The sequence below is a fragment of the Perca flavescens genome, chromosome 19 (genome assembly GCF_004354835.1).
Source record: "Perca flavescens isolate YP-PL-M2 chromosome 19, PFLA_1.0, whole genome shotgun sequence".
Taxonomy (NCBI): domain Eukaryota; kingdom Metazoa; phylum Chordata; class Actinopteri; order Perciformes; family Percidae; genus Perca; species Perca flavescens.
This window is the reverse complement of record NC_041349.1, coordinates 23940378-23967007: the sequence shown is the minus strand read 5'-3', so window position 1 is coordinate 23967007 and position 26630 is coordinate 23940378. Positions and strand designations below refer to the sequence as shown.

Sequence of the window (26630 nt, the reverse complement as noted above, 5' to 3'; positions counted from 1 at the left end):
TTGAGACCTGATTGCTCTAACTGACAACACAATATAGATTTCAAACAAAATCTTTGGATATTCCTCACTGTAACACGATTACTCTACAAGTAAATGAACCAAGCCACAGCTGCAAACACTTTAATGAAATTAACCTTTCAACTTCAAGTGTCCATACATAAAATAATGTCACACAGATGTTTCAGCCTTTGTAGCATTCAGCAGTCTCGCATTCAGTAGAGACTGATGCTAACAGGAGCTTAACGAGGACCAGTTTCTCCGTCGATCTAATGAGCACACGGCTTTGATGCTCTGAGGCTTTTGTTTGGCCCGTTCATTGACTGAAACAAGGCTGAAATTGACTGTGACCACTACAAAGGGAGGCTTGTCTTTTGCCCGCTCTCTCTCTTTCTATCTCTGTCACAAAAATGAGACGCTGATGTTTTGTCAAACCAAGGTTAGGAAGAAGATATTTTGTCTAAACAGCAGATGCAGGCCAAGCTACTTATCTTTATTTTTGTATTTTATGTTCACATTCTGAACGTTCTGCCTCCCTCTTGCTTTAACACACTCTAGAAACAGGATACGCTTGAATAGCTGACTTATGTCATTAATCAAAGCAAAGACAATGAACCACAAAAAAGACATTTTCATTGTCTGGATGCTGGAACAGGCATTGTATTTGTTGTAAATTATATTCAAATTAAGCTACTGTTTATAATATATTCAACCATGTCTGTGCAGCTGACAGAACATATTTAGTGGAAGTCAATTTCATTCTCTAAATATATTGCTACTGGGCCTTTATTTTTAGTGATTATACAGAGGACGTACATGCTTTTACTGTAACCATGCTCAAGATGCAATTACGCCCATGAACAGTGGGGACAGTATGTAAGGAAGAACAGTTAAGTTAGCTCGGCTGCAGAGTCTCAAAAATAAGACAAGACACAAGACACAAAACCATAGCTTCTATCAATAAAGTAAGAAAATAACAACTGTTCAGTCATGTTTTACATAGGAAGAAAAGTATAATGTATATGAAATATGATAGACAAAGTGTAAAAAACAATTGCACAGGGGAAGAATATGTGCTTGTTCACCTGCAGTACAAAAACAATCTTGAGATCAGCCTTGCCATTTTTTTTTGTGGGTCTTTTTTGTTTAAAAATCCCACAGTTAAGCTTTACACATGTGTTTAACTGACAGGAGGGTTGTCTCTTTGGATGATGCTAGTTGTCTGCTATCACTCATTATAATGCATGCTAAAGTGTAAGTGTGGTGCAGGGGAGCTCACTAATGGGTATGCTGTCTAATAGGACAATCTGCCAAAGCTGGTGTGTTCTTTAACCTGTGGAGTACATCTGTCTGACGGAACAATTCAGAGGAAACAGATGGGAAACGGCATTGAGCTGAGTGGATGATACGAAGCGCTATAAATGTGTGTTTCTGCAGTGTGTGGGACTGTGTTGACCATGCAGCTGTGTCCTGTCTCACTGTAGGGGCTGTGTGTGTGTGTGTGTGTGTGTGTGTGTGTGTGTGTGTGTGTGTGTGTGTGTGTGTGTGTGTGTGTGTGTGTGTGTGTGTGTGTGTGTTAAGAGACTGTTGGAGCAGGAGCATGTGTGTGCCTCTCTGCATCTCTTCTCTCCATCCCGTCAGTTTTGATTGACATTTGGAGGAGGGAGGTGTATAATTTATCACTTCCTGGTTGGTCCCATCCCACAATGCCCTGCAGCTAGAGACCAGGGGTTGGCCCCCCAGAGCAAAAGTCAGTTTATTAAACCCTTAATGGACATGCCACACACACACACACACACACACACACACACACACACACACACACACACACACTCTGTTGGTCTCTCTCCCTGGCTGCCTCTCAGTCATGTTTAATGTATAATGAATGAATGATTCATGGCAGGGGAGAGGATTTTGTATTTTAGGACTACTTATTCATTTATACTGACACCAGTCGCTTTTTAAAATTATACCCTCGGTGTGATTTTTTTCTTTTTCAGCATGTATGAGGTCGGCAGGTTTTCTAGACACCGGATCATTTTTAACACGTAGTTCCTCATTTTCTGTTTAATCCTGTGTTTTGTCTATTGTCCCAGCTATATATATGTTATGTCACAGCATGTATAAAGCACTTTAAGGTCTGTGTGGGATGTTCGTTTTTTCATTTTGTTCCAAATGTTTTTATTGAGTTGTCTGGATGTGGAATGGGTCGCTTGTAGTGACGAATGAGACTAGATTATCACCCAAACCTTCAGTTGCCCTCAGTTTTACAGAGATTTTTAGCATCCTTCAGCGCATTGTTTAGGTTTCCGGCCCCCACACTAGTGTTGTAGTTCAGTCTCAGCGCTCTCAGGATCCTCCTTTTCAGCCACAGCAGGCAGCTGACACACTGATGAAGCTCTGTACACGACCGTCCTAACACCAGGTTCCCCTGCCATCCAAAAATGAGACAAAAAACATAAAAATATGTACAGTAGACTGGGTCATCTTAGTGTTTTGCTACCAAAGACAAAGAGCATGTTAACATGGTTTAACCCTGGCCGATTTATTAGACACAGTTCTCATCTTTGTTCATTTAGTGTACAATAGTACCATCATATTTACTTTAATCTGCAGCACAGTGCATGGATTTTAAAAAGATATACACAAAAAGCTGGCCTGCCTTTTCTTTGTTGCAACATGTGTCCTTTTGATAACATTACCAACAGACATGCACATCTCCAGGTACACACATCACACATGAATGGCTTCTGTATGTGCACACCACAACGACACACAGGCAGGAGGTGATATTTGATACGTGGTGGTGAGCTGCGGGCCCCTGCTGTCAAAGAGAGGCGTTAACCCAACCTGCAGAGTGTCCTCTCTTCCCTTGTGACAAGTGTCAAATCAGATTCATTCATAAAGTGCTACTAACAAACAGCTACATATGTCATCATAAAGATAAAAGACAAACAGGAGATGAAAAACAAAAAAAATGTCATGACATATTTCTTTTCGAGGCATGTGTCAGGCCTTTTTTTGTTTTGAGTGTGTGTCTGGATGTTAGAGGTGTGTGTGTGACTGTGTGTGACAAGGGCAGATGGTGTAGCTCTAGGAATCATCTCTCTACATTAGGGTGCCCAGCAGGTGGAGGCACTGTGTGCATACTAGTGTGTGTGTGTGTGTGTGTGTGTGTGTGTGTGTGTGTGTGTGTGTGTGTGTGTGTGTGTGGGGTGTGGGGGGGTGGGGGGGGTCAGGTCCTACACAGCCGCCAAAGGACCAGTTTACAAGGACATCTCTCCAGACCTTGCCTTTGGCCTGTGTCACTAACAATCATGTCTACCTTGGTGTGTGTGTGTGTGTGTGTGTGTGTATGTGTGTGTGTGTGTGTGTGTGTGTGTGTGTGTGTGTCAGGCCAGCAGAAAGACTGCTGTAAAGTGAGTTTGAAGAAGTGGTGTCTTTTGGCAATGTGAGGCTGCAGGGTGATGAAAATATGGATGGATGACAGAGCAGATAACGAGAGGTGACAAAAGTATGAAAAAGAAGGAGACAGAGAGAATGAGATGCGGAGGTCTGTAATGTTTCATTGCCTCCCTTCTCAGCTCCTTCAGCTTTCATTTGAAGTCAGCTTTGATTGACAGATTGAGGAGGGAAGTGTTTACTTTATTAGCCCAGGGTGTGAAAATGGAAAACTACAAAAACTTTTAATTAAGGGCAACACGGAACAAAACTTTGCAGATGCGCACATCAGATCAGCAGCTTTGTTGTATTTGAGGAACAGTTAAAACAAATGTGTGTGTACAGTATGCGTGCGCCAACCTCTGTCTGTCGTATTCATCTGCTTCAACAGACTGCGATCTCCCTTCTCCTCACATTGGCTGATTTTCAGGAAGTGCAGGCCCTCAGCGAGCAAATCAGAGAGTGTGGCTTGCTATTTAACTGCCTGGAGGCTTTTAGCTGAACAGATGGCTCCTTAGTGAATGAGAAATGACATTCATGTGAAATGTTACGGGAAACAGACACAGACTGACTGGATGAGGGAGTCAGGGGGAGATAAAATGTCTTGTGATTCAGTTACAGGCAGATGTCATTGTGTTGGGGTCTTTTTTTTTCATTTCACAGAACAACACAGACTGGCTCTAAGTGGAAAACCATGTCAACGGCGAGGGTTATTTATCAGGATGTTCTGATATGGTACTCTGAGTTCCATCCACCATAACGGGAACAAAGGATGATCAGACTAGTTTAAATCTTTCAGTCGACAGCTGCTAAATTGGGAGTCATGTTCCTCAAAGGATTTCCCTCAAACTATATTTTCTTTCATGTAATTTGGGAGATGTATCAAGTTCTTATAGTAATTATTGTCTTCCTGTTTTTATCTTGATGAAGGTAAATAAAATAATTGTTGTTTTCATCTTGTTTGAACTGACATCTAACTCCTTTTCCTTTCTCTTTTACTGTTGAACACACTCCTTTATTCATGTGTTACACTGTCTCCTCCTCACCTCTACCTGCAAAATAATAATAATATAAATATAAAAAATAAAAAAACCAATTACGGAGAGAAATGCTCTTTCTTCTCCTACCTGTTTAATCTGTTCGATGCCTAGAGCCGAGTCTGTCTTTATGGATGATACGCTACTTAGGAGATAAAGGTTAAAACATCTGAAGAAAAAACTAGGTAAACCTTGAAAGAAAAAAGAATGCAGTCCTCTTACCAATGATGTCATTTTTTATTTTATATATATATTTTCATAAACACAAGAAAACAAAGTTGTGATAACGCTATTGAGTCGTGGCTATGATCTGTACAGAGCGGGACATTTTCCGCTGAAAAATAAACTTGTTGCCTACTGTATCTTCTGGAGTCTAACTAATCGATAATCGATCGACATGTACGTATACACGGATACAGATATATCAGCAATACGCTAATATCGGTGTAGCTCTAGCTATCAGATGTTGGTCGTTTTTCACCAGCCACGTGCTTTCTTAGCACATTAAATACAAAATGTTTCGACACATGTAATTGATGATTAACATAGTATCATGTTGTGAGTCTGCTGTGTTTGCACAAACAGGGGTGTAGGCTTTGTTATTGTCATAAGTCATGTTTCATTAAGTGTTTGATTGCGAAATACACTGAGTAATGTGTGTAATGAGGAATATGTCATTTATTCTTTTGCTCTTGTCGGTCTGTTTGAGGTAAAATTAACATCACAGGCTTTATTCATTAGCAGTCTTTAATCTTTCCCTTAATGACTTAATCTGTGGCAGTGAGTTCCTTTCTTTGTAGTGTGTGTGTGTGTGTGTGTGCGTGTGTGCGTGTGTGTGTGTGCGTGTGTGTATGTGTGTGTGTGTCTGAACCTTTCCTTTTTTATGAGGATCAACAAAGGTCAGCGTTGTAGGACTTCATAAAACTGCTAAATTCTTCACAAACACACACACACACACACACACACACACACACACACACACACACACACACACACACACACACACAAACCCACACTCCAAAGAAGTTCAGTACACAGCTGTGCTCTTTCCTCCCAGCAGCTGGGACATGAACACACACACACACACACACACACACACACACACACACTTTGTCCTGTAGTGGATGATGGAGCAGGATTGAGTAGGATGGAGAGAGGAATAAGAGCTAGAACACAAAAGCGTTTGGGATTGGATTCATGGGACAATTTTGAGATTAAAAAGACAAATATATCTGAGATTACACCATGTATTATGTAAAAGATGAATGCATTATTTATTATATATCATGATTATGCATAATTCAGTTTATTGTATTTCTCCTCAGCAGTGGATTTGACTCTGAATCAACATACTGTGTACTAGGAAACTAGTAGACCTGCCTTAAAATAGAGGCAAATAGATAGAAGCCTAGATGAAAATTTGAAGAATAAAGGAGATAGAAAAAGAAGAGAAACGTGACTGCTAAAAAAGGAAAAGAGAAAAAAATCACAAAAAATAAGGACTTAGAGGATTCAAAGAAGTTGATCTGAAGCTCTGATTGTGTGAGAGGGCAGGGTGAAACAAGGGTTACTCTCATCTCTTATCCCTCCATCCTTCATCTCTTTATCTCTTCAAACCTCTTGCTGTGAATATGGTGTTTGATTAAGTCATCTAATCCTGTCAACCATTTAGTTTTACATGTACACAAACCTCAGCTGCTTCTGGCCCTCTGAGTGCATCTTTTAGAATCATTGTGGGATGATTGACAGCAGCACTCTCTCTCTCTCTCTCTCTCTCTCTCTCTCTCTCTCTCTCTCTCTCTCTCTCGGTCCACAGACACCATTCTTGGTCCGGATAAGCTCCATGATGTGGCCAACTTCAGCACCTTCCTACTGGACGAGTCAACAGGTATGCTGTTCCTGGGTGCCAGGGATGCCATACTGGCTGTGGACACCAAAAAGCTGAACCAACCACGAAAGGTAGGAAGGGTGTGTGTGTGTGTGTGTGTGTGTGTGTGTGTGGAGTCATTATTCATTATATTTGTCTCAATGTATTATTAACACAGTATTGATTTTCTAAATAAACTGATTTGGAGGATCATTATCTAACTACTCATTAGATTAAACCAGCTAGGAACAGAGAGTTAAAGGAACAACCATTAGCCATTTAAGGAAATGCATGTACCAGTATTCACTTTCTTCTCAAGAGTTACATGAACAGATCATTACCTGAGTCAGCTGGCAATATCTACATTAGCTAGCTTTGGAGGTGCTGATATTTGTTTTGTTCTTTAAACATTTGGACAAAGCCAGGCTCACTCTCTGTTTCCCCCTGCTTCCTAACCTCCAGTCTATGCTATGCTAAGCTAAGCTAACTATCTCTTGGCTGTGGCTTCCTACTTAACGTACAAACATGAGAGAGGTATCCATTTTTTTCATCTCTCTGCAAGAAAATGAATAAGCACATTCACATTCACAAAAGCACATTCCCAGCATCTTTAAGTATTCCTTTAAGCCCTTAAAGTATTCCTTTAAGGGTTACTATCAATACTGGTAGGGAGAATAAACAAAGTAGTAAGGCTCAGACTGGCCTTTGGATGTCATTTGTATAATTTACCAACAACTTATGAGTTTCTCTCTCTGTCACAAGAATAAAAAATAAAAATGATGAGCACATTTCTATAGAAATTGGTCCAGGGCCGAAGAGCAATTAATTAGATTTATAATTTGCATTTATAGTTTGCAGGGCCAATTTTCAGATTTTAGAGTAGTGTTTGCAGAGGTTAGGACTCCCTGGGTGATTAACCGTAAATGCATTTTACTGTTAATTGTTGTTCATTGCTATTTGACTAATATATTGGTGAAAATAAAAGAGCATGACTACTAATCAGCTACTGATAAGCAAGTGGCTAATGACTTATCTAAAACTCTCTGTCTCTCTTTACTCTTGTTCCAGATTGTTTGGGATGTGCCGGAGGAAAAGAGGAGGTCTTGTGTGGCAAAGGGAAAGACAGAGGTGAGAGCTGTGTGTGTGTGTGTGTGTGTGTGTGTGTGTGTGTGTGTGTGTGTGTGTGTGTGTGTGTGTGTGTGTGTGTGTGTGTGTGTGTGTGTGTTCTCTCCCCTCACACGCCATCTTCTTTTAACATGATGCCGGAACAGGTGGTTTGGCTCAGTGGTGCCTAGATAAATTACTTTGCAGCATTTAAATGTCCTGAACCGACACTGAGCCTCTGTAGTATTCAAAATCTCACTCAAATTTGTAGTTCGTCAAATGTGAATCTTGAGATTTAGTTACTGAATCTTAAATTATATATGCACATTGTACTAAAATTGTTGCTAAACTTTCAGACATTTAAGTGGCCTCAGAGATTGGAAATGTGTGATTTCATGGGCCTATATTTTGTGCTCCAGCATGGACATGTGTGTTAGTGTGTGTGTGTGTGTGTGTGTGTGTGTGTGTGTGTGTGTGTGTGTGTGTGTGTGTGTGTGTCAAGTCCGTGCTGTTAGGCATTGGATGGGAAGTTCTGGGACTTGTGCCAAAACCTCGTCAGGGGTGTGTGTGTGTGTGTGTGTGTGTGTGTGTGTGTGTGTGTGTGTGTGTGTGTGTGTGTGTGTGTGTGTGTGTGTGTGTACAAAATGAGTTTAGAGTGGTGTATGTGAAGTCACAGATGCCCAGTAACAGTCTATGGAAACAGATTAAATAGAGCGTACTGTACACTCAAGCTGTACATCTCATTATTCTTAGACTACAATAGGACATGAACCAAACTGCTCTCAGTAATCTAACTGTACACTTGAACTATGTGTGTTGAGTAATGTCTTAGTGATCCATTGGTTCTACAGTTTACCGGGCAGTACCAGGCTGATATAGAGCATCATAACGTAGCCCTCTAATGACCGGATTACTCTCGAAAAATGCCTGAAAAAAGCCTTTAGTCCACAAATCAAAAGATAAACAAAGCTGATGGTGGGGTCAACGACCGATAAAGGCAGGGAAGAGAAGGGGTTGTGTTTTTTTTTTGAGAAGATTTTGATTACAAGATTACATGTGAGTCTGAAAGATTAAGAAGAAGGCGATAGGGAAGGAAACAGGAAGGGGAAGAATGATAGATAGGAGTGAAGGATGAGGAGAGTTGATGCAAGACCAAGAGAGAATGCAGTGCAGGAGATAAGACATTAGATTAGAGAGGCAAGACAATAGGCTCAACAAGAAACTACCTTGAAGTTGACGCAGAGAGACTGGAATTTAATGTCAACATTTTATCATAAGACAGAACAAACAATTGACTCACCAGTGATTATTATATGGTGTTGACTGGAGAGTTGTTTTCCTGTCATAGAAGACACACAGGTTGGTTGTCTTTCAACACTTGAAATGTTACATGAGGGTAATAGGCTTGGACTGATTGACACACAGGCCAAGATTTGCTTTTGCACTCTCAGGGAAATGAATGCTGACAATTTCACTGTGGTATAGAAAGACACTGTGGACGTTAACAGACAGAACATCGGTCAGCATTATGACAACATAAACAAAGAAAGGAGCTCATTCACCTGCACTTTTTACTATTAATCTAAAGTTTACATACTTAAGACCTGCATTCATTGATTTCTTTGGCCACTTAGTGGCAGTGCAACAAGCTGTAAACACTTGATTGACACTAGGGGTGTATATCGACTCAATATCATTATCGCGATATCACGTTGCACAATATTATATCGAAAGTGTTAAGCGATAAGTATGCAATATTTTTTTATATTTATTTTTATTGTTTCTAATCTGTCCTGTTCTGTAGACATGGTCCTTATTTATTTATTCATGTTGGACCAGTCCAATCAGTGACACATCCAGCAGAAACAGAGTAACAGAATCGTTCAGAGTTGTTATTCTACGCTAAAAAAGGCCACGTAAAACTGAGGGGTTTGTCACTATGGACAGCACTTTTTACTTTACATGTAGTCATTTGATCCATTCATAATATGAAAATATTAATTATAGCAGCTTTAAGAAAAACGCAACGTTATGTCTGAAAATAAAAATACAGATGTGTGTTATGGTAATATAGTAACAACCCTCTTGGAGGAAAAGCCACCTTTTAACATTATAAAACATAATGAGTTCTATTATTATCTCCAACACATTAAAATAGAATAGAATAGAACAGAATAGAGCCATTGGATTCACCCCATGCCAGATTGTGAATGAAGCTTATTAGTACGAATGAGGTTAATTTGGACCAATGAAATAGCTAATCCCAAGATGATCCCATTGTTGCCAGCCTGAGCTCTCTCTCTCTCTCTCTCTCTGTCTCTCTCTCTGGCTCTCCGTCCGTCTCTCGGGACAGGCTGGTGGTGGGGTGGTGGGGGCTGATTTGGGTGACATGATCTGGGCATCAGAGAGGATCAGGTCCCTGTGGCGGAGGTGACTCAGGCCTGGAGCTCACCCAAGATGGCACGCATAGACACACAAACACACACACACACACACACACACACACACACACACACACACACACACACACACAAGCTTACTGAATTCTGCCTGCGTCATGGTTTCAGAGCAACTGGGAAGGAACGTTGGGGGTGTTTTTCCATTATAGCTGTGAACTGAATATATGCGCGTGTAAAGAAAGGGATCTACAAAGGGGCACAAATGTGTTTTTTTGTGTATTATTAATGTATGAAAATTAGTGGTCTTAAGTTTCAGCTTGCATGTTAGCATGAGTTAGTATGGATGGTCTCTGCTGGTAACAATGGGGGTCTCAAGTGTCTCTCCCATCAGTGGGGGTCTCCAATTTCCAATCAGAATCATTGATAATCCATCTGTTCTCAGAATCCACTCCAACCTTTCTCCACAACCTCACTGTGGTTAATATAGCACCACTTCTGTTCTGATTTTGGTTCTAAAACTCGTAGTCACAATATCAATTTAAATAAATAATGCTGGTATATATTTTAGACCATTGCATATTTTATCATGTATCCATCTAATCATTTTAACTGTAAGTGAACCTCCTCTTTTACATATTTAAAATGTTTTATGATATTGAAGCTGAGCCAGAGCATTGATCACCTAATGCAAAATATTTAAATGGATACTAATTAGCGAGTAAAAGAAATTCTTCCTAATTTCTAAAATTGAACCTGGTGGTAAAAACTCTTTTGGCTTGTTTTAATATCTGGGCGTTTATCTCCCCCTGTAGGTCGACTGCAACAACTACATCCGTCTGCTGGAGTTCCTGGGCGACGGACGCATCTACGTGTGTGGCACCTATGCCTTCGACCCCCAGTGTGCCTTCCTGGTTAGTGTGTGTGTGTGTGTGTGTGTGTGTGTGTGTGTGTGTGTGTGGCACCTTCCTCCTGTTAGGACAGATCTATGCCTGAAGATTTATCACACCACTGCACACACACAGCTGCAGCGCACTATAATACCAAACTGGTGTGTGTTTGCTTGCATGTGTGTCCTTGTAAATGTGTCTGTGTGTGTGTTTGCACCTACAGTATGAGCATTAAGATCTGCAAATGAATCTCTGTGACAAGTTCCCACACTCATTCACACCCCAAGTCCCTCACCAAAGGGACAGGCAGGACACACACCCCCACACAGACACCCCCCCACACACACACACACACACACACACACACACACACACACACACACACCCACCCACACACACACAGTTATCCCACCACTGAAGTGCATTATTTAACATTTAAACTTTTTCAGACTCCACTCAAACACTTTTTCTCTGTACTGTAAGGGACATTTTCTAGAAGGTACTTTAAACACTGAAGTTACTATAGCTTTTAGCATAAAAGCAGAAAAGAGCATAATTATAGTGTAACCCTTAGAGATCAAATTGAAACTAAAGATTTTTTCACTGTAATTCATTTAGAGGATAATAAAACACGAGCGAGACAGCTTGAAAAAAAGAGTAATTAACATAATTAACATTTTATTTATTTGGCAATTCAGTGTTGCCGTTGTAGTTCTAGCTTCTTCTCTTTCTTCCTGCAGGAGCTCTCCTCCTTCACCCTGGAGAAAGCCGAGGATGGAGGAGTGAAGATGGAGACGGGGAAGGGCAAGTGTCCCTTTGAGCCCAGTCAGCACTACACAGCTGTTATGGCAGGTGGGACAGAACCACTGAATGTTTGACTAGTGGACTGATTAATCTGCTTGTGTGTTTGTTGTCTGGTTGATCAGAATTTCAGCCTGATCCAAGGTTCTAACTTCTCTCTCTTTCTTTTGTCTAGCTGGTACCCTATACACAGCAGCCACCAGTAACTTCCTGGGAACGCTTTTTGACATCTCCCGGGCAACGGGCGCTGAGCAGGACCGCATCCGAACCGAGCGATCCATCAACTGGCTGAGTGGTGAGACACACATTCGCGCTTGCACATACTCACTCACTAATCCCCCATATGCACATACAGTACAGGCCAAAGGTTTGGACACACCTTCTCATTCAATGCGTTTCCTTTTTATTTTCATGACTATTTACATTGTAGATTCTCACTGGAATCTAAAATATAAGACATGTTTTCAGTTATTTCACACTTTTTTGTTAAGTACATAATTCCATATGTGTTCATTCATAGTTTTGATGCCTTCAGTGAAAATCTACAATGTAAATAGTCATGAAAATAAAGAAACACATTGAATGAGAAGGTGTGTCCAAACTTTTGGCCTGTACTGTATGTTGACACGCAAAGACACAAACACACTTTCACTTACAGTGACCATGGTCATACTCTCCCACAAAAAGTCAAATTGTTTGTGTGTGTGTGTGTGTGTGTGTGTCTTTCTCAGACCCAGAGTTTGTGAGCTCAGCCTTCATAGAGCAGTCTGCAGACAGCAACCCGACAGGAGACGATGACAAAATCTACTTCTTCTTCACTGAGGTGGCCAAAGAGTATGATCTCTACACCAAAGTCAAAGTGCCCAGGGTGGCACGAGTCTGCAAGGTAACCCATCGTCATGATTGAATCACTGGTCAATTGACGGATCGATGGTCTCATGAATTCACTGTCGGCTGTGTCTTTCTCCCCCTCCCGGCTGTTCAGTCCGATGTCGGAGGGATGAAGACTCTGCAGCGGCGTTGGACCACCTTCCTCAAGGCCCAGCTGGTGTGTGAGGACAAGCCCAGCGGTCAGCGCTACAACGTCCTAACTGATGTTTTCACCGCTCAACACACACCAGGCGACCCCAGCAGCACACACTTCTATGGAGTATTCACCTCCCAGTGGTAAGCTAAAGGAGCAAGCAAGGGGGAAGGGCAAAGCACAGCTTTTGTTATATTTCTAGACCACACTCTTTAATTTACAAAGACCAAACAATTCTAATAATCCCCCCCCAAGAGCAAGCATTTAGTGCAACAGTGGCAAAAACCTCGAGTGGTGAGGAGTGGTAGCATGGCTTAATGTTAACCAACCATTCTTTTTCTTCTTCTTAGGGAGCGTGAGGAGTTGTCAGCAGTGTGTGTTTTCAGTCTGTCTGACATCAGCAAAGTGATGGACGGTCCCTTTAAAGAGCTGAAGAAGACCTGCGAGAACTGGATCAACCCAGAACCTGTCCCCACACCAAGGCCTGGCCAGGTACCAAACTGTACAACCACATAACGACTGCAGATGTACTATTACCAGCTCTACTTTATACAATGCCTTTCATTATTAGATGAACATCAATGACTCCTTTCCCCCCCACATCTTTTAGTGTTTGAACAATGCTTTGAAGGATGAGGGGTTCAAGTCCTCTCTGACACTTCCCGACAAGGTGTTGACATTTGTGAGGGACCACCCTCTGATGGAGAACAGTGTTACTGCAGCGCCGCTGCTGGTCCGGGAGGGGATCAGATACACCAAGTTGGCCGTTACGCAGACAGGCAGCGGAGACCAGCGGAGGGGGGGCAGTGCTGCACCTTGGAACAGGTAAGGAGACAAGAATGCAAGGATAAGAAGAAAGGAGACAATATAAAGGAAGACAATAAAAAAAAAAATTAAAATAAACTCAAACTGGCTGGCTAATTAATCCTCATTTAAAATAAATAAAATAATTGACACGACAGATTAAATACTTTAGAAAAATCACTCAAAATTGTATGACCGTCCTCAATTAATGTAAATACCTTTTGATATGAAATAAACTATATTCAATATTGTAAATAAAACAAAAATAAATCATGTGTGAAATGTGTGTTGCAGACCGTGGGGAGCTCCACCGGGTGGCAGTAGTGGACCAGAACGCCACCTTACTGCAGGAGATTCCTCTGTTCCCCTCACAGGAGCCTGTCAACAATATATTACTGCACCAGGTATTTGCTCACACACATACTGCACAAGCACACACACACACACACACACACACACACACACACACACACACAGATGCATTAATGAATCTGCAGTGCTTATAAATATCTGTTATATTGCTCAGTGTCTCTGGAATGGTTCCCTGTGTTTCCAGGGCTGGGCTCTGGTGGGCAGCCCTCTGTCTCTGGCTCGTGTCCAGGCTGAAGGCTGCGCTCTGTATCCCAGCTGTGAGGTGTGTGCCAGAGCCCGAGGACTGGGCTGTGTGTGGAGCACAGAGGAGGAGGCCTGCAGGCCAACAACTGCAGAGTGAGTGCTACAGGAATATCACAGAGAACTGGAAACCTTCCAAAAATGAAAAGCAAAGATAGAGAGCATCTTCTAACCCAGTATCTGGGTTAGAAGATGAAAGTAACAGGTTTTCTTTATATTTTGTTCATTAATTATCCCGTATTTGTTTCAACCCTTTACAAATGACTAAGATTCTCTACATTAAGGTCTTAAAATTATTTAGCGAGCCATCAGCAAAAAAGAGAGAAAAATAAAAAGAAGTAAATATTTGCAGTTTCTGTATTAATCACTTATCAAAATTGGAACTGATAACTATCTGTTGATTGACTAATCAATTTGAAGCTATATTTAGAAATTAGAAAAGTATGCACCAAGGAAAGTAGTTTTACTGCTAAAACGCTGATGTAAAAATGTGACTCATTTTTGTGTGTCCAGGCCTGGTCCAGGTGATATGGTAGACAACGCCTTGAAAAAGTGTACTATAGAGGGTAAGTGTATCTCATTTTTATCATGCAAATGTCAAGTTCGTCATTGATTTCAAACCTGTGTTTTATATATATATATATATATATATATGTCTGTTTCTCTGTTATTCAACTGTGCTCTGTCTCCCTGCTTGTTGTCTCCTGCAGGGCGTTGCAGCCCGTCCATAAGGGAGCTGCGAGTGTCTCTGGGTCTGCGCCTCCTGTTGCCATGTGTCCAGCTGTCTCCCAGGCCCTGTAGCTGGGAGCATCCTCCCCACAGACACACCAGGCAGCACCACTCAGACCTGGAGGTGACTGTCACAGAGGACAGCCTGGGGAGATACATCTGCACATGCCAGGTACACAGCAAAAACAGAGGCAAAACTTAGCTTAGCATAAACGTATTGACGCTGCTCCACTTTTTTCCACAATTAGACACTTAGAAACTCCTACTACTTACTGCAAAAGTCCAACTTTAAAAAAAGAAAACAATTCAATATATTCTGAGTTTATTTTCCCTGTAATATCCCGACCTTTATTCTCCAAATATTCCACCTTGTTTTATTTTATTAATAGAATGAATATTGTTTTTATAAACTGTCAGATACATATTTGATTTAAAAACAGAACTCTAACAGATCAAACAACTTCTTGTTCTCTGTCATGTTGCTCTTCTCCAGGAGGCGGGACAAGGTAGCAGAGACCCCACCCCCTGCCGCAGAGCAGCCTATCAGCTGACACTAGAAGCCCCCAGTGTTGGAGGAACCATGGCGACAGCAGGAGGCCGTCACGTCCTGGCCATTTACATCCTTTTCTTCATCTTGGGTTTAATGTTTGGTTTATTTCTCCTCTACTTCGTGACCCACCGGCGCAGCATTGCCCTCCAGGGTCACCACCTGCCAGATAATTCGCTGTCGTCAGAGAAGGGGCGGGACTTGCTGGGCTCCTCAGCCACGCCACAGTCCCCCAGCAGTGCCAGTCTGCTGTCCGAGGGATTTAGATTGACAGAAAAACGTAACGGGACGTCGAACACAAACACGACTACAACGCTCCTCAGCAACCAGGGGAATGGTGGTCACCATGGCAACAGCTACAACGGCACCCAGATCCACAGCAACCCCAGCAATGGCCATGGGAATGCCCTGTATACCAACTGCAACACAAGTAGCAGCGGGCTTAAGTTCGCCTCCGAAATATTAGCTGCAGATTTGCTGGATGGAAGGACGGGGGAGAGGGAGAGGGGGAGGTCGGAGGGGGTTGAGAGGGAGTCGGGGGAGGGGGACGAGGTGGATGAGGGACTGGGGGACGGGTTAGGGGATGGAATAAAAGGACTGGAGGAGGAGTTGGCCAGCTTTACCATGTTTAAATCACCAGCGCCGCTGGCTAAATGTGAAGAAAGTTCAATATGAAAAGGTGATATAAATGTTGATTGCACCATTTTGCATCCTGCAAACTGGATAATACAAAGGGGAATGCAAAATGGCTACTGCCAAATGCCTTTGAATGGGAGCTGTGGCATGAAGAGAGACTACAGAGAGACTACAGAGATATATGAGAAATATATGATAAGTTTATGTCTAAGTGTGTGAAAGAGAAAACATGTTATCAAGAGTCATTCAAGACGAGAGCCACATCTAAATAAATGTGTCAGATGGAATATAAAATGTAAATATGAGCTCCAAGCACCGAAATGTCTACATGTGGAGACAGTGAAAAGCCATATTGTCTTTCTCCTTAACTTCCGTTGTTGTTGTTTGCGCTCTCATTCTCTTCTCCTGATGGCACTGCAAAAGCTTGGACTCTCTCAGCACCTCTCGCTTCCTCTATTTCTATTCCTCTCTCTGACACACCACTCAAATCCCAGACCTGCACAGGTCCAAAGGACTGCTGAGCCATAGACTAACCAGTCGGACTGCACCGGTTCTGAGCTTCAAACAGAAACGTCTGTCTGCTCACCGTCTGAAACTAAAGAACCATGAAGAGCCCCTCAGATGGTCTTTAGTGACCGTGTCCTGCTTACCCTGGACACTTAAGGAGGATGATAGGGTTCAGGGTCACCTATCAGATTTGTTTCAGTGTGGAAAGCTCAAGATGCACAGCCGATGTAAGTAACTGACAGCTGCCCAGATGTGTCACTTTTCACCTTCACAGTTAATGAGACACAGGGCAAATGATTTCCAAAAGGATGTGAAATGCATTTCAGCCTAACGGAGTGGACCTTGCCAGACACAAAGCCACCATCACCTCGTTTTGTGAGTGTGGAACTGAAACAATGTATTGTTTTTGTCATGTTTTTGTAATAAAGCCTAAAAAAAAAGTTGCCGTTAACCTGGCATCACTGTTTCCATACTGTCGGGAGAAAATCGGCATGTGAGAAAGATACAAGAAACAAATAGAGGCGACTGCTTCTCATGCTTCCCAGAAATGGACCAAACCTGTAAGTAAATTCTGCAATTTGAACGTGTCTGTGGCCGAGAGTGCGTGCACACTTTTGTAAAGATGTGAAATACGATTATACCTTAAGAATCAATTTTACCCACATGCACTTATAGTTTTCATCTTTGACAGCTGCCACAGGAATAGTTTAATCTTTAAAGTTTGATCTTTAAAGTTTGACATTTTGGGAAATGGGCTGCACTTGTTGCTAAGAATTCGATGACCAGATTAATACCAACCTGCATGAAGCTACAGCCAACAGCTGCTTAGCTGTGCTTAGCTTAAAGACTAGAAACTGGTGGAAACGACTAGCCTGGCTCTTCCGTCAATTGACATGTTTGAAGCATCTTTTATGCTAAGCTAACAAGCTGCTGGCTGTCACGTCATAAGTCACAGACTGTTTCTGATTCCCAGGGGTCAATTATATCATCCTGTCCTAAAAAAAAGTGGAACAGGCTGAAATGTTTTTTGCAGTTTGTCTAAATTAAAGAAAGAAAATTGACCTGATAAGTATTAACACAGACCGCTCTGTGTAGATGCTCCAGCAGTTTTGTGATATATGAACTGAGATGTTAAACTAAAATCCCTTTTTTTCCCTCCCGTCTTCTGTAGCAAGCCTGCTCCTTGCAGATCATCCCTGATCTCAACATCCCTTCAGCACTCCTCTGTGTAAATATGCAAGTATAAAAATGTGTTTATCAGCCAGGAACCAACGTATTGCAGTTACACGTAGTTGCAAAGGTGACCCATCCTTTGTCCTTAATACTTCTTTTAATGAGGCTGTAACTGAAGACAGTTGCTACAGCCTCTGTAAGTCACTTGATGTTACATTCATCTGAATTTTCTCAGGTGAAACCACAGGGTTAGGCAGACAGCTTTTAAGTTTGGAATGTTTTTTGCCACCCATGACTCGGCTCCTCTGATAAATGTGCATTTACAGGGGGAAAGCAATGACACAGCAGTGGGACTTGCGGCAGCTGTGTGTAATCCTTAAATGCAGGTGTGACGACAGATGAGGAACGCAGCCCGGCCAGCCAATCAGACGCAGTCGCTTAGAGCCCACCAATTCTGGCAGCCCAAGACAAAGAAGTTCTAATTTCTATCCAACATTACACAAATAGAAAATCTAGGAACAAATAATTTTGATAGATAGATAGATAGATAGATATACATACATACAAAAATCTTAATTACTGTATACTTTGATTTGACAAACGAAAAATCCAATGAGAAAATGGATACTGAAGTTACGGATACTGAGTGAACTCCCAGAGAGTCACTGCCTTTATAGTATATAACGTAACAGCACTTCCACTTGTTGAGGTTTGATTGTCAGGCATTGACCGGTGGCCTGCGATTCTTCTTTTGGAGTGCAACTTGGAAGAGGGTCTTTTATTGACTGAGAAAGCAGTGCACTTTACAGCAAATATTTCCTGACGGTGAAGTACTCATTTGACCTCTCACTGACGTATTAGAAAGTGGATGTATATGCTCCTATCGCTCACCGTTGATCGGAATCCTCTTGTCCTTAAAACTAAATATTGACTTTTGAGAATTGGTCCAGTGGGATGGGAATAATTTCTTTAGCCCATCCCATAATTTGAAAGAAAAAAAAAAAAGGAAGACAAGAAAAGAGTAGCCATTTCATCCATACATGTCAGGTAAAAATCTTTAGTACAATTTTCTACATGAATTCTTCCTGTAAATAAAAGCTAGACCTCTTGCCGATTTCAACATTTACTAACTCAAATTGAAAGTTTGACTGTTGGCAGTGTGGAAAATAATCCAGCAAGAATTCAAGTCAGTTTCTCATTTATTGGAGTAGCCAACAAGTGAAGTTCACTCTAACACTGGGGGTTAATGAGTTAAGAAAACAAAACATCTCACTACACATTAAGAGACGCAACATTTTGGGAGGTAGAAAGCTAGAGATGCAGACAGGGCTTAGAATTTATACATTTGAGAAAATAAGTTGGTTGAATATTTCCCTTGTATAAGTGATTGTTCTTTGCTCAGAATAAATAGTGGTTTTCTATGCCCACAGCAAAGAGTGAAATAAAAATCATAACTTCATCTCAACCATCAAGCAATTCTCCAGGCCTTCTGTAGCCAAAAAGTCTGAAGTCCTTCTCATAGAGCTGGTACAGCTTCCTCCTGTCCTCTAGAGGCACTGTGCCGAACCACTCCGACACAGAAGTAGGGGAAGTCATGTTTTCATAGGAAGGAGGGAACTTGATGTCGTTCTCCAGCTTTAACATCTTCAGCAGCTGTTTGGCGTCCTGTTGAAGAGTCTCCTGATGGCCAAGGAAATCATACCTGAGAGGTAAAACAACCCAATGTCAAACTACAGCTGAAATTATTTTGTAGTAACATTCAAGTCATGGTAAAGTGTGGGACGTTGAGAAGCATTCCAACAATTTTACACGGCAAGATTATTTTACTCATGAGAAGTACCAGCCCGCCTGTGAAACATTGCATTATGGGAAGTCCAGTGTTTTTGGAGCTTGACCCATTCTAGGGACTAAAAGTCAGCTGCAACAATGATGACTTTTTGGTGTCTTGGTCACCAAGTACGTTTAAAATGCCACAAGATTAAAAGAACACCAAAGCTAAGCTAAATTAGTTTTCAATTCAGGGAACAAATTCTGTAAAGGTCTGACATTAAAATAGCTAGATTAGAGGGGGGGAAAAAAAAAAAATAAAATAAAGACACCTTACTGGATGAGGCAGGGGTGGCACTGGCGGTACATCTGCTTCCAGTGAAGGTCAAAGGGCTGCTTCTCCTCTGTCCGCGGGTCCAGCAAGTACTGAATGAAGTTGTAAAATGAGGGGTGCAACTCCGTTACAGACGCCTCTTTCACCGTCTGTGGTGGATTAGTCAGGTTGGTGTACAGGCGCAGAATTTCCCGGGAAAAGTTTCGATAGTAGTACTCATCGTGCCACTGCAGGAACTTGTCTCGGTAGGCGGAGATGAGTCGGGTGAATGGGTCCCGGACAAACATGAACTTGGTGTAGTTTTTCAGCTTTGCCTGTAGTCAACAACAAAAATGTTATCATCTACTTTCGGTTTGTAACTTAAAGAACACCTCTGACGTCTTTGTGACTGACCTCAATCTCTTCTTTTGGGAAAGCGTTCAGGTAAATGAGCTTGTCGATGTCATGGACCAAGTCAACATTTATGGACTTGGGGTCAGGATATGGCTTGCTCTGGTTCAGGACAAACATTACAGTCTTCCAGTTGGTACATGCCACCTGTAGATAACAAGACTAAGAGTCTACAGCAGCAGTGTACATAAGTGACATTCTCCAACAGTTGTGAAAGATGCACGTCTACATAGTTGTGCGTTTTAGCTACATTACCTTGGGAATGAAACAGTAGATGATGCAGTGTTTGTCATCCACAATTAGGTTATCCAGCTCCTCTACACTCAAGTCATCTGAACTGTGCTTGCCCTCAGTGAAGGCGTCTCTGTCACCATCACACGTTTCTCTTAGCAGCTTCTTTCTCAGTTCCTGCTGCTCAGGGATCCTCTCTGCCAGGCACATGCACACAGACATCAAAAGGGGATGAGCACCTGCCCTTTTTCTTCCTCTAGAGAACGTGCCCTTTTTTGCTGGATGCATGTTTTTATTATTAATGGATATGGCCTATATATTCCTGTGTCCCCTCCCCCTCTCTCTCTCTCTCCATACTGGCTGTGGACACCAAAAAAGTTAACCAACCACGAAAGGTAGGAAGGGGGGGGAAAAGAGTCACAAGTCTGTGCGGTTAGGCATTGGATGGGAAGTTCTGTGACTTGTGCCAAAACGTACATCTGTCTGTGAAGTCACAGATGCCCAGTAACAGTCTATGGAAACAGATTAAATAGAATGTACTGTACATCTCATTCTTAAGACTACAATAGGACATGAACCAAACCACTCACAGTAATCTAACTGTTCACTGGAACTATGTGTGTTGAGTAATGTCTTAGTGATCCATTGGTTCTACAGTTTACCGGGCAGTACCAGGCTGATATAGAGCATCATAATGTAGCCCTCTAATGACCAGATTACTCTTGAAAAATGCCTGAAAAAAGCCTTTAGTCCACAAATCAAAAGAAACAAAGTTGATGGAAGCACAGTGTATTGACAGAACCGAAGTGCAATAAGATTTGACACGTTTTATACAATCAGCACAGTTTTCTGCTGAGGTCAATGACCGATAAAGGCAGGGAAGAGAAGGGCTTGTTTTTTTTCTGAGAAGATATTGATTCCAAGATTACATGCAAGTCTTAAAAATTAAGAAGAAAGGGATGGGGAAGGAAACAGGAAGAATGATAGATAGGAGTGAGGGATGAGGAGCATCGATTCAAGACCGAGAGAATGCAGTGCAGGAGATAAGCCATTAGATTAGAGAGACAAGTAGGGCTGGGCGATATGGAGAAAATATATGGAGATATTCTTGACCAAATACCTCTATATCAATATTGCGGCGATATTCTAAGGTTGATAATTGGTGGTTTAACAAAATATATTCAACCTTAGATTTTAGATAAATAATTGTCACTAATGTGGACATAATGTCTAAGTGGGGAAAAGGCAAATAATAGAACAGCTAGAAAAGTCTGGTAAGTTCAGAAAAGTACATCACTTCACATCTAATGCAGCCTTTAAAACCAGGAAAAAAAAAGAAAAAAAACCACTTATGTCATATCACGATATCCAAAATCTAAGACTAGATCCAATCTCAATATCGATATATTGTCCAGCCCTAGAGACAAGACAATAGGCTCAACAAGAAACTACCTTGAAGTTGACCCAGAGAGACTGGACTTTAATTAATACATTTGATCATAAGACAAAGACATAAGAACAAACAATTGACTCACCAGTGGTTATTTGGGGTTGACTGGAGACTTGTTTTCCTGTCATAGAAGACACACAGGTTGGTTGTCTTTCAACACTTGAAATGTTACATGAGGGTAATAGGCTTGGACTGATTGACACACAAGCCAAGATTTGCTTTTGCACTCTCAGGGTGAAATGAATGCTGACAATGTCACTGTGGTATAGAAAGACACTGTGGACGTTAACAGACAGAACATCGGTCAGCATTGTGACAACATAAACAAAGAAGGGAGCTCATTCACCTGCACTTTTTACTATTAATCTAAAGTTTACATACTTAAGATCTGCATTCATTGATTTCTTTGGCCACTTAGTGGCAGTGCAACAAGCTGTAAACACAAGATTGACACTAGGGGTGCATGATATATCGACTCAATATCATGAATCCATTTTGATGCGTTTTTGTAATTTTACATACATGTTTAAAAATATTGATATCGCAATATTCATAATCAATATCACATTTTGTCAATATTGTGCAACCCTAATTGACACATAATTGCCTTGTAAAGTTGTGGTTTCTAACGTGCTAGCAATCAGTGACACATCCAGCAGACAGTAGCATTAGAATCGTTCAGTTATTCTACGCTAAAAAAGGCCACGTAAAGCTGAGGGGATCGTCACTATGGACAGCACTTTCTACTTACATGTAGTCATTTGATCCATTTATAATAATATGAAAATATTAATTATAGCAGCTTTAAGAAAAAAGCAACGTTATCTCTGAAAATAAAAATACAGATGTTATGGTAATATGACATGTTATGGCTATAGATGGTTAAGCGTCAAAAAGCTGAATCTCTCTCCCTCTGATGATGTACTGTACTTAATAGACACTCCAGGTGAACAGCTACTGTAAAAGTCGGTCTAATAACGTCATCACAATTGCCACATTGATATGCAAATTAGGCAGTAACAATTTAAAATGCACTAATTTGCGTTCATCTGCACTGCAGGCGAATTCGAATAAACAAAATAACTAAAAACCTCAACACAGAACTACCCCAATTAATGAGTTAGAGGATTTCTTAAATGTAATGTGTAGATTAACTTAAGAAATCTACAAATGCAGCCTAAAACAAATGCCATCTAAATGTGTATTTGGGAAGTTTTATTTCCATTCCATACATGGAAGCAAAATAGACCAAAATCTCTATATTGACCACAACATGAAAAGAAAAAAAAAAAAAAAAAGAAAAAGTGTCCTGCATTAAACAGTATCTTCTTTATTTTGATAATACATTAGATCTCATCTAATGTATTATATCCTATAACATTATTGGTGCAGTGATTTTTCCTATAAAATGACAAAATTGCAGTAACAGCCTTTTCCAGTTTAGTGTAAAGATTTTTGTTAAGCCACACACAATTTTGTTATTAAATCTATCAAACAATTGCATAAGGGAAATAAATTGGTAAGGTAGTTAGAGTTGTGTTAATATATTTAACAGTTTAAATTTCTAAAAAATAAATTAACTATTAAGCCTTTTTTCCCTTAAGCCCCTGCCGCCCAAAATGTCTGTGCACGTCCATGCTCTCTGCTGTGATGAGAATAAGAATGCGTTGCAACTGTCTGAAATGATTAGAGCTAAAGTAATCCAGGCATTGGTGGAAGCCAAATGCCAAACATTTGTCTCTCTCAAAGCCCAAAGTAATCATTGGTGAGGTTGCAGCTTCACCATCTACTAATCCTCTACAATCTCATTGTACGTAAATGCAATGACAAAGGCATTCATTCCATTTACTTACCCCAATTCATTTTACAGGCAGGGAAAACAAGTGCAAACAAAGTATTAACTGGGGACAGGATACACAGCAGGAACACACCCACACACCTCTCACTTCTGGTAGCGCGTCCCATTGGAAGAAGAACATCATGACGACAATCGCAAATCCCAAAAATCCGAGGAGCAGCACGAATTCTCTGGTACATGGTGCCATGGCGACTGAAGCGGTCAATGGACCAGAAACAAATGAAAGGACATGAAATGTAAAGAACTTGAAGTAGGTATGACAAGTAGATGATTTAGAGTCATGCCATTATCCCTCATTGACTTCCTACTAATAGGGCCCTATCTTGCACTCAGCGCAATTGCCTTTGTACACAGACGCATGTATCATCCCTATTTTGCACCCGACGCACAGTGTACTTTCCCTCCACAGACGCACGTAGGTAAATTAGGGAATGTATTTGCGCTCTATTAGATATTACTCCATTAACCACAGTATCGACCGTATGTCCGACCGCAAGGTTGCATAGATTTATGGGCGGGGAACCAGACCATGCTTGTGGGTCGTGCGCATGCGCAGAGGTTCCCTAGGTGGGAAATGGGAGAGGATGAAGACATGCAGGAAATACACAAGTCGGATTCGAGGAATAAGGCATAAGCCTCTCAGCACACCCGGCCACCATCAAAGCACTTAATATGGAACTTAATTGTCACTACCGATTTACTTCATAGAAACACAAATACTACTACATTTACCTGACAGAAAGTTGCAGATTCTACTCAAATGTTTTTAGGATTGATTTAGGATCAATAAGATCTTGCATTAGGACAGAACGTGATTTTAGGTGTGAACACTTCTTTACTCACCACTTGTCCCTAACATCTTCATTTAAAACATTACACCATCTTATGCTCTACACTTGTTTAGGTTGCTATAATTTAGCATTGCATCAGTTACTATCCCCAGTTTGTGTTAGAGGCTGGGACTGCGGTTCACATTTTGCTGCTTCTAACGTAACATGGTTGCTGGATACAATGGATATAACAAGCAAGCTTTTCTTCACGTTCCTGGAGCACGAGTGGCTAGCTGACCGGAACATCGCAACGGTTGGAGAAAAAAGAAAAAAAGAAAAGAAAAAGGGGCTCTACGTAACGCTTTTCAGTGTATATTATTTCGCTAAGAGGAAACTCAATAAAAAGCCATTTGCCAACACAAAATAGGCTATCAAACCAGACATTATATCGTATTAAGTTGCTGTGAGCTGTAGCCTACATTCACCACTTCTAAACACGGGCAGAACATAACCTCGTTAGAGCTTCGATCCTCCACAGCGCTGTGCAAGACCGGCCGAAGACAGCTTTCATTAGACTCACCCCTGGTCCGGTTAATTAAGTGGCCTACTGCAAATTAGTGTCGGCAAAATACCCGTCAACCCGCCATGGAGTTGCATATTAAGTGGTTTGGGGTCTTTCTGTAAGTCATTACAGAAGGGGGGTAGCCTACAATTTGGTTTTGGAGAATTCTACAAGCAGCATTACCACAGGCCAAGCAATCGGCCCAACGGGCACTGTAGGCTACTAGTTATGTTAAAGTTGATAGAAAGGATCAGGAGTCAATTATAGCAAGCACATAGGCCTAACCATGAGGTACTTTCACTTTTTTTTTTCGTTATGTTGCAGGTTTGAACAGTGTTTAATCATGTGTTCCTTTGTTCATACTCACAAATGTTTGTTCTTTGTTCACGCCCACAAAGCAGGACAACTGTCAGGGTAGGTAGTCCCCCTCAGATTTTCCTGGTTCAGGTGGAATTGGTGATGTTACTCACTTTACATCACTGGGCCAAACCAAGTAGAGGGTTTTCCTTTTTGAAGGAATGGTTCTTTTCGTTGTTTGATGTATTTCTAAAGTAATTGTTGAGGATTACTTACAGAGAAGACAGACATTTAGTGATGCGAGCTTCTGTGAGTATAGGAATTTCAGTGGAATTCTTTGTATCGAGGTTAGGCCTACTGTAGTTCAACCTTTAATGTAATGGTACTGGCTGAAGCGGCCATAGATGTGTAAATTGAACACCCTATAATAAGTCAGTTGGACGCTACGCGAGGAGAAGGGGAGGAGAGACGAGAAGTGGGCCATGCAGCCAGCAACACAGCCAGTGTCAGTGGCCATGAGTTGAGTTTTTGAGGTATAGTCTTTGTATTTTGACAAATTATTTCTAAGTGATGGGTAAATTAGGTCTTATGATGCTTTGGGGCTTTCCTTCTGTTTGTGCTGAAAAATATTTGAATCTTTGGGGGCTTCAAACACAACACACAGGGACAAATGGTGATTTGCAGAACTTATAGCAGCCCATGAAGACGGACCAAAGCCCTCACAACACCTTACTGACTTGAATGGCATTAGTCTCGTACATGCAATAAATGTTCTACAAACCTGAGTGTTTTCATTAAAGCCTCTGAACACTCACTTATGTGTGTGGCTGATTAGACTCTGCTCAGGTTGAAGGTCTCATTTGTCCCACCTTAACAGGTGCAACAGAGCTATCAGGTGACTCAGGAAGATGTCAATCATCAATCTATTCACACCCACACAGTCCTGGGAAGAGGTCTGATCAGCCACATTAACTGGAAAGCTTATTCACCGTAACCCCCAGAGTTAGACAAGTCGATACATACCCTTCTCATCTCTGTGTGTGCTGTAACGCTGCCTGACGGCTCCAGCATTAGCTTAGCCCAGCACAGATCCTGCAGGTAACTGGTTCCAACTAGCCTACTGTTCCCAATTGTGACAAAAGTGACAAAATGATGCCAACATGTTCCTATTTACATGTTGTGATTTATAGAGGCACAGCATGTACAAAAAACAACGTAACATGAGACACAGCTATCTTCTAACGACTTGTCTAACTCTGGGGGTTACGGTGAATAAGCTAAATTCCCAATAAGGTGTGTTCCTTTAAATGTACATGGTGTTGTGCAATATATTTCAATAAAAAGTGTTACAGTATCACTGAAATGTACTTAAAGTACATAACTGAAAGCAGCATTTGTACAATGCG

General features: G+C 41.4%; 3 protein-coding genes across 4 annotated transcripts in view; 2 read left to right on the top strand and 1 right to left on the bottom strand.

Annotated features, from left to right (window-relative positions):
* The window catches only part of LOC114545853 (semaphorin-4F-like), a 52224-nt gene extending 38217 nt beyond the window's left edge, over positions 1 to 14007 (top strand). Inside the window, exons 2-12 of the mRNA XM_028564409.1 lie at positions 6292 to 6434; positions 7411 to 7470; positions 10658 to 10756; positions 11473 to 11584; positions 11709 to 11828; positions 12265 to 12419; positions 12519 to 12700; positions 12908 to 13049; positions 13168 to 13382; positions 13656 to 13765; positions 13918 to 14007. Of these exons, the coding sequence (XP_028420210.1) occupies positions 6292 to 6434; positions 7411 to 7470; positions 10658 to 10756; positions 11473 to 11584; positions 11709 to 11828; positions 12265 to 12419; positions 12519 to 12700; positions 12908 to 13049; positions 13168 to 13382; positions 13656 to 13765; positions 13918 to 13967 (1388 nt within the window). The 3' untranslated portion in view covers positions 13968 to 14007. The remainder of the gene's footprint in view (positions 1 to 6291; positions 6435 to 7410; positions 7471 to 10657; positions 10757 to 11472; positions 11585 to 11708; positions 11829 to 12264; positions 12420 to 12518; positions 12701 to 12907; positions 13050 to 13167; positions 13383 to 13655; positions 13766 to 13917) is intronic.
* LOC114545416 (uncharacterized) lies at positions 13967 to 18007 on the top strand. The gene is made up of 6 exons (XM_028563688.1): positions 13967 to 14069; positions 14487 to 14539; positions 14684 to 14874; positions 15196 to 15904; positions 16380 to 16619; positions 17952 to 18007. The coding sequence occupies exons 2-6, from the start codon at positions 14503 to 14505 to the stop codon at positions 18005 to 18007; spliced, it is 1233 nt and encodes a 410-aa protein (XP_028419489.1). The 5' UTR covers positions 13967 to 14069; positions 14487 to 14502.
* A 739-nt stretch (positions 18008 to 18746) lies between these two features.
* Positions 18747 to 25402, bottom strand: LOC114574026 (carbohydrate sulfotransferase 12). Of its 2 annotated transcripts, none has more exons than XM_028606309.1 (7): positions 25295 to 25402; positions 23677 to 23787; positions 21823 to 21858; positions 20312 to 20484; positions 20060 to 20203; positions 19670 to 19980; positions 18747 to 19267 (listed from the first exon to the last, which is right to left on the bottom strand). In XM_028606309.1, exons 2-7 carry the CDS (start codon positions 23780 to 23782, stop codon positions 19027 to 19029), a joined length of 1011 nt encoding a protein of 336 aa, XP_028462110.1. In that variant the 5' UTR covers positions 23783 to 23787; positions 25295 to 25402; the 3' UTR covers positions 18747 to 19026. The 2 variants fall into 2 exon arrangements, with proteins under 2 accessions (XP_028462110.1, XP_028462111.1); XM_028606310.1 differs by having other exon boundaries at positions 20060 to 20158.
* Between the last annotated feature and the right edge of the window lie 1228 nt (positions 25403 to 26630).

Coding starts and splice junctions, on each gene's coding strand:
- LOC114545416 (XM_028563688.1), top strand. CDS start 14,503: ATGGTAGACAACGCCTTGAAAAAGTGTACTATAGAGG. Junction 14,540..14,683: donor GAAAAAGTGTACTATAGAGG/GTAAGTGTATCT, acceptor TGTCTCCTGCAG/GGCGTTGCAGCCCGTCCATA. Junction 16,620..17,951: donor GCTCAAGATGCACAGCCGAT/GTAAGTAACTGA, acceptor CCTTAAATGCAG/GTGTGACGACAGATGAGGAA.
- LOC114574026 (XM_028606309.1), bottom strand. CDS start 23,782: ATGGCACCATGTACCAGAGAATTCGTGCTGCTCCTCGGATTTTTGGGA. Junction 21,859..23,676: donor CGCGCTACCAGAAGTGAGAG/GTGTGTGGGTGT, acceptor CTTCTATGACAG/GAAAACAAGTCTCCAGTCAA. Junction 20,485..21,822: donor TCAACCCCAAATAACCACTG/GTGAGTCAATTG, acceptor TGTGCCTGGCAG/AGAGGATCCCTGAGCAGCAG.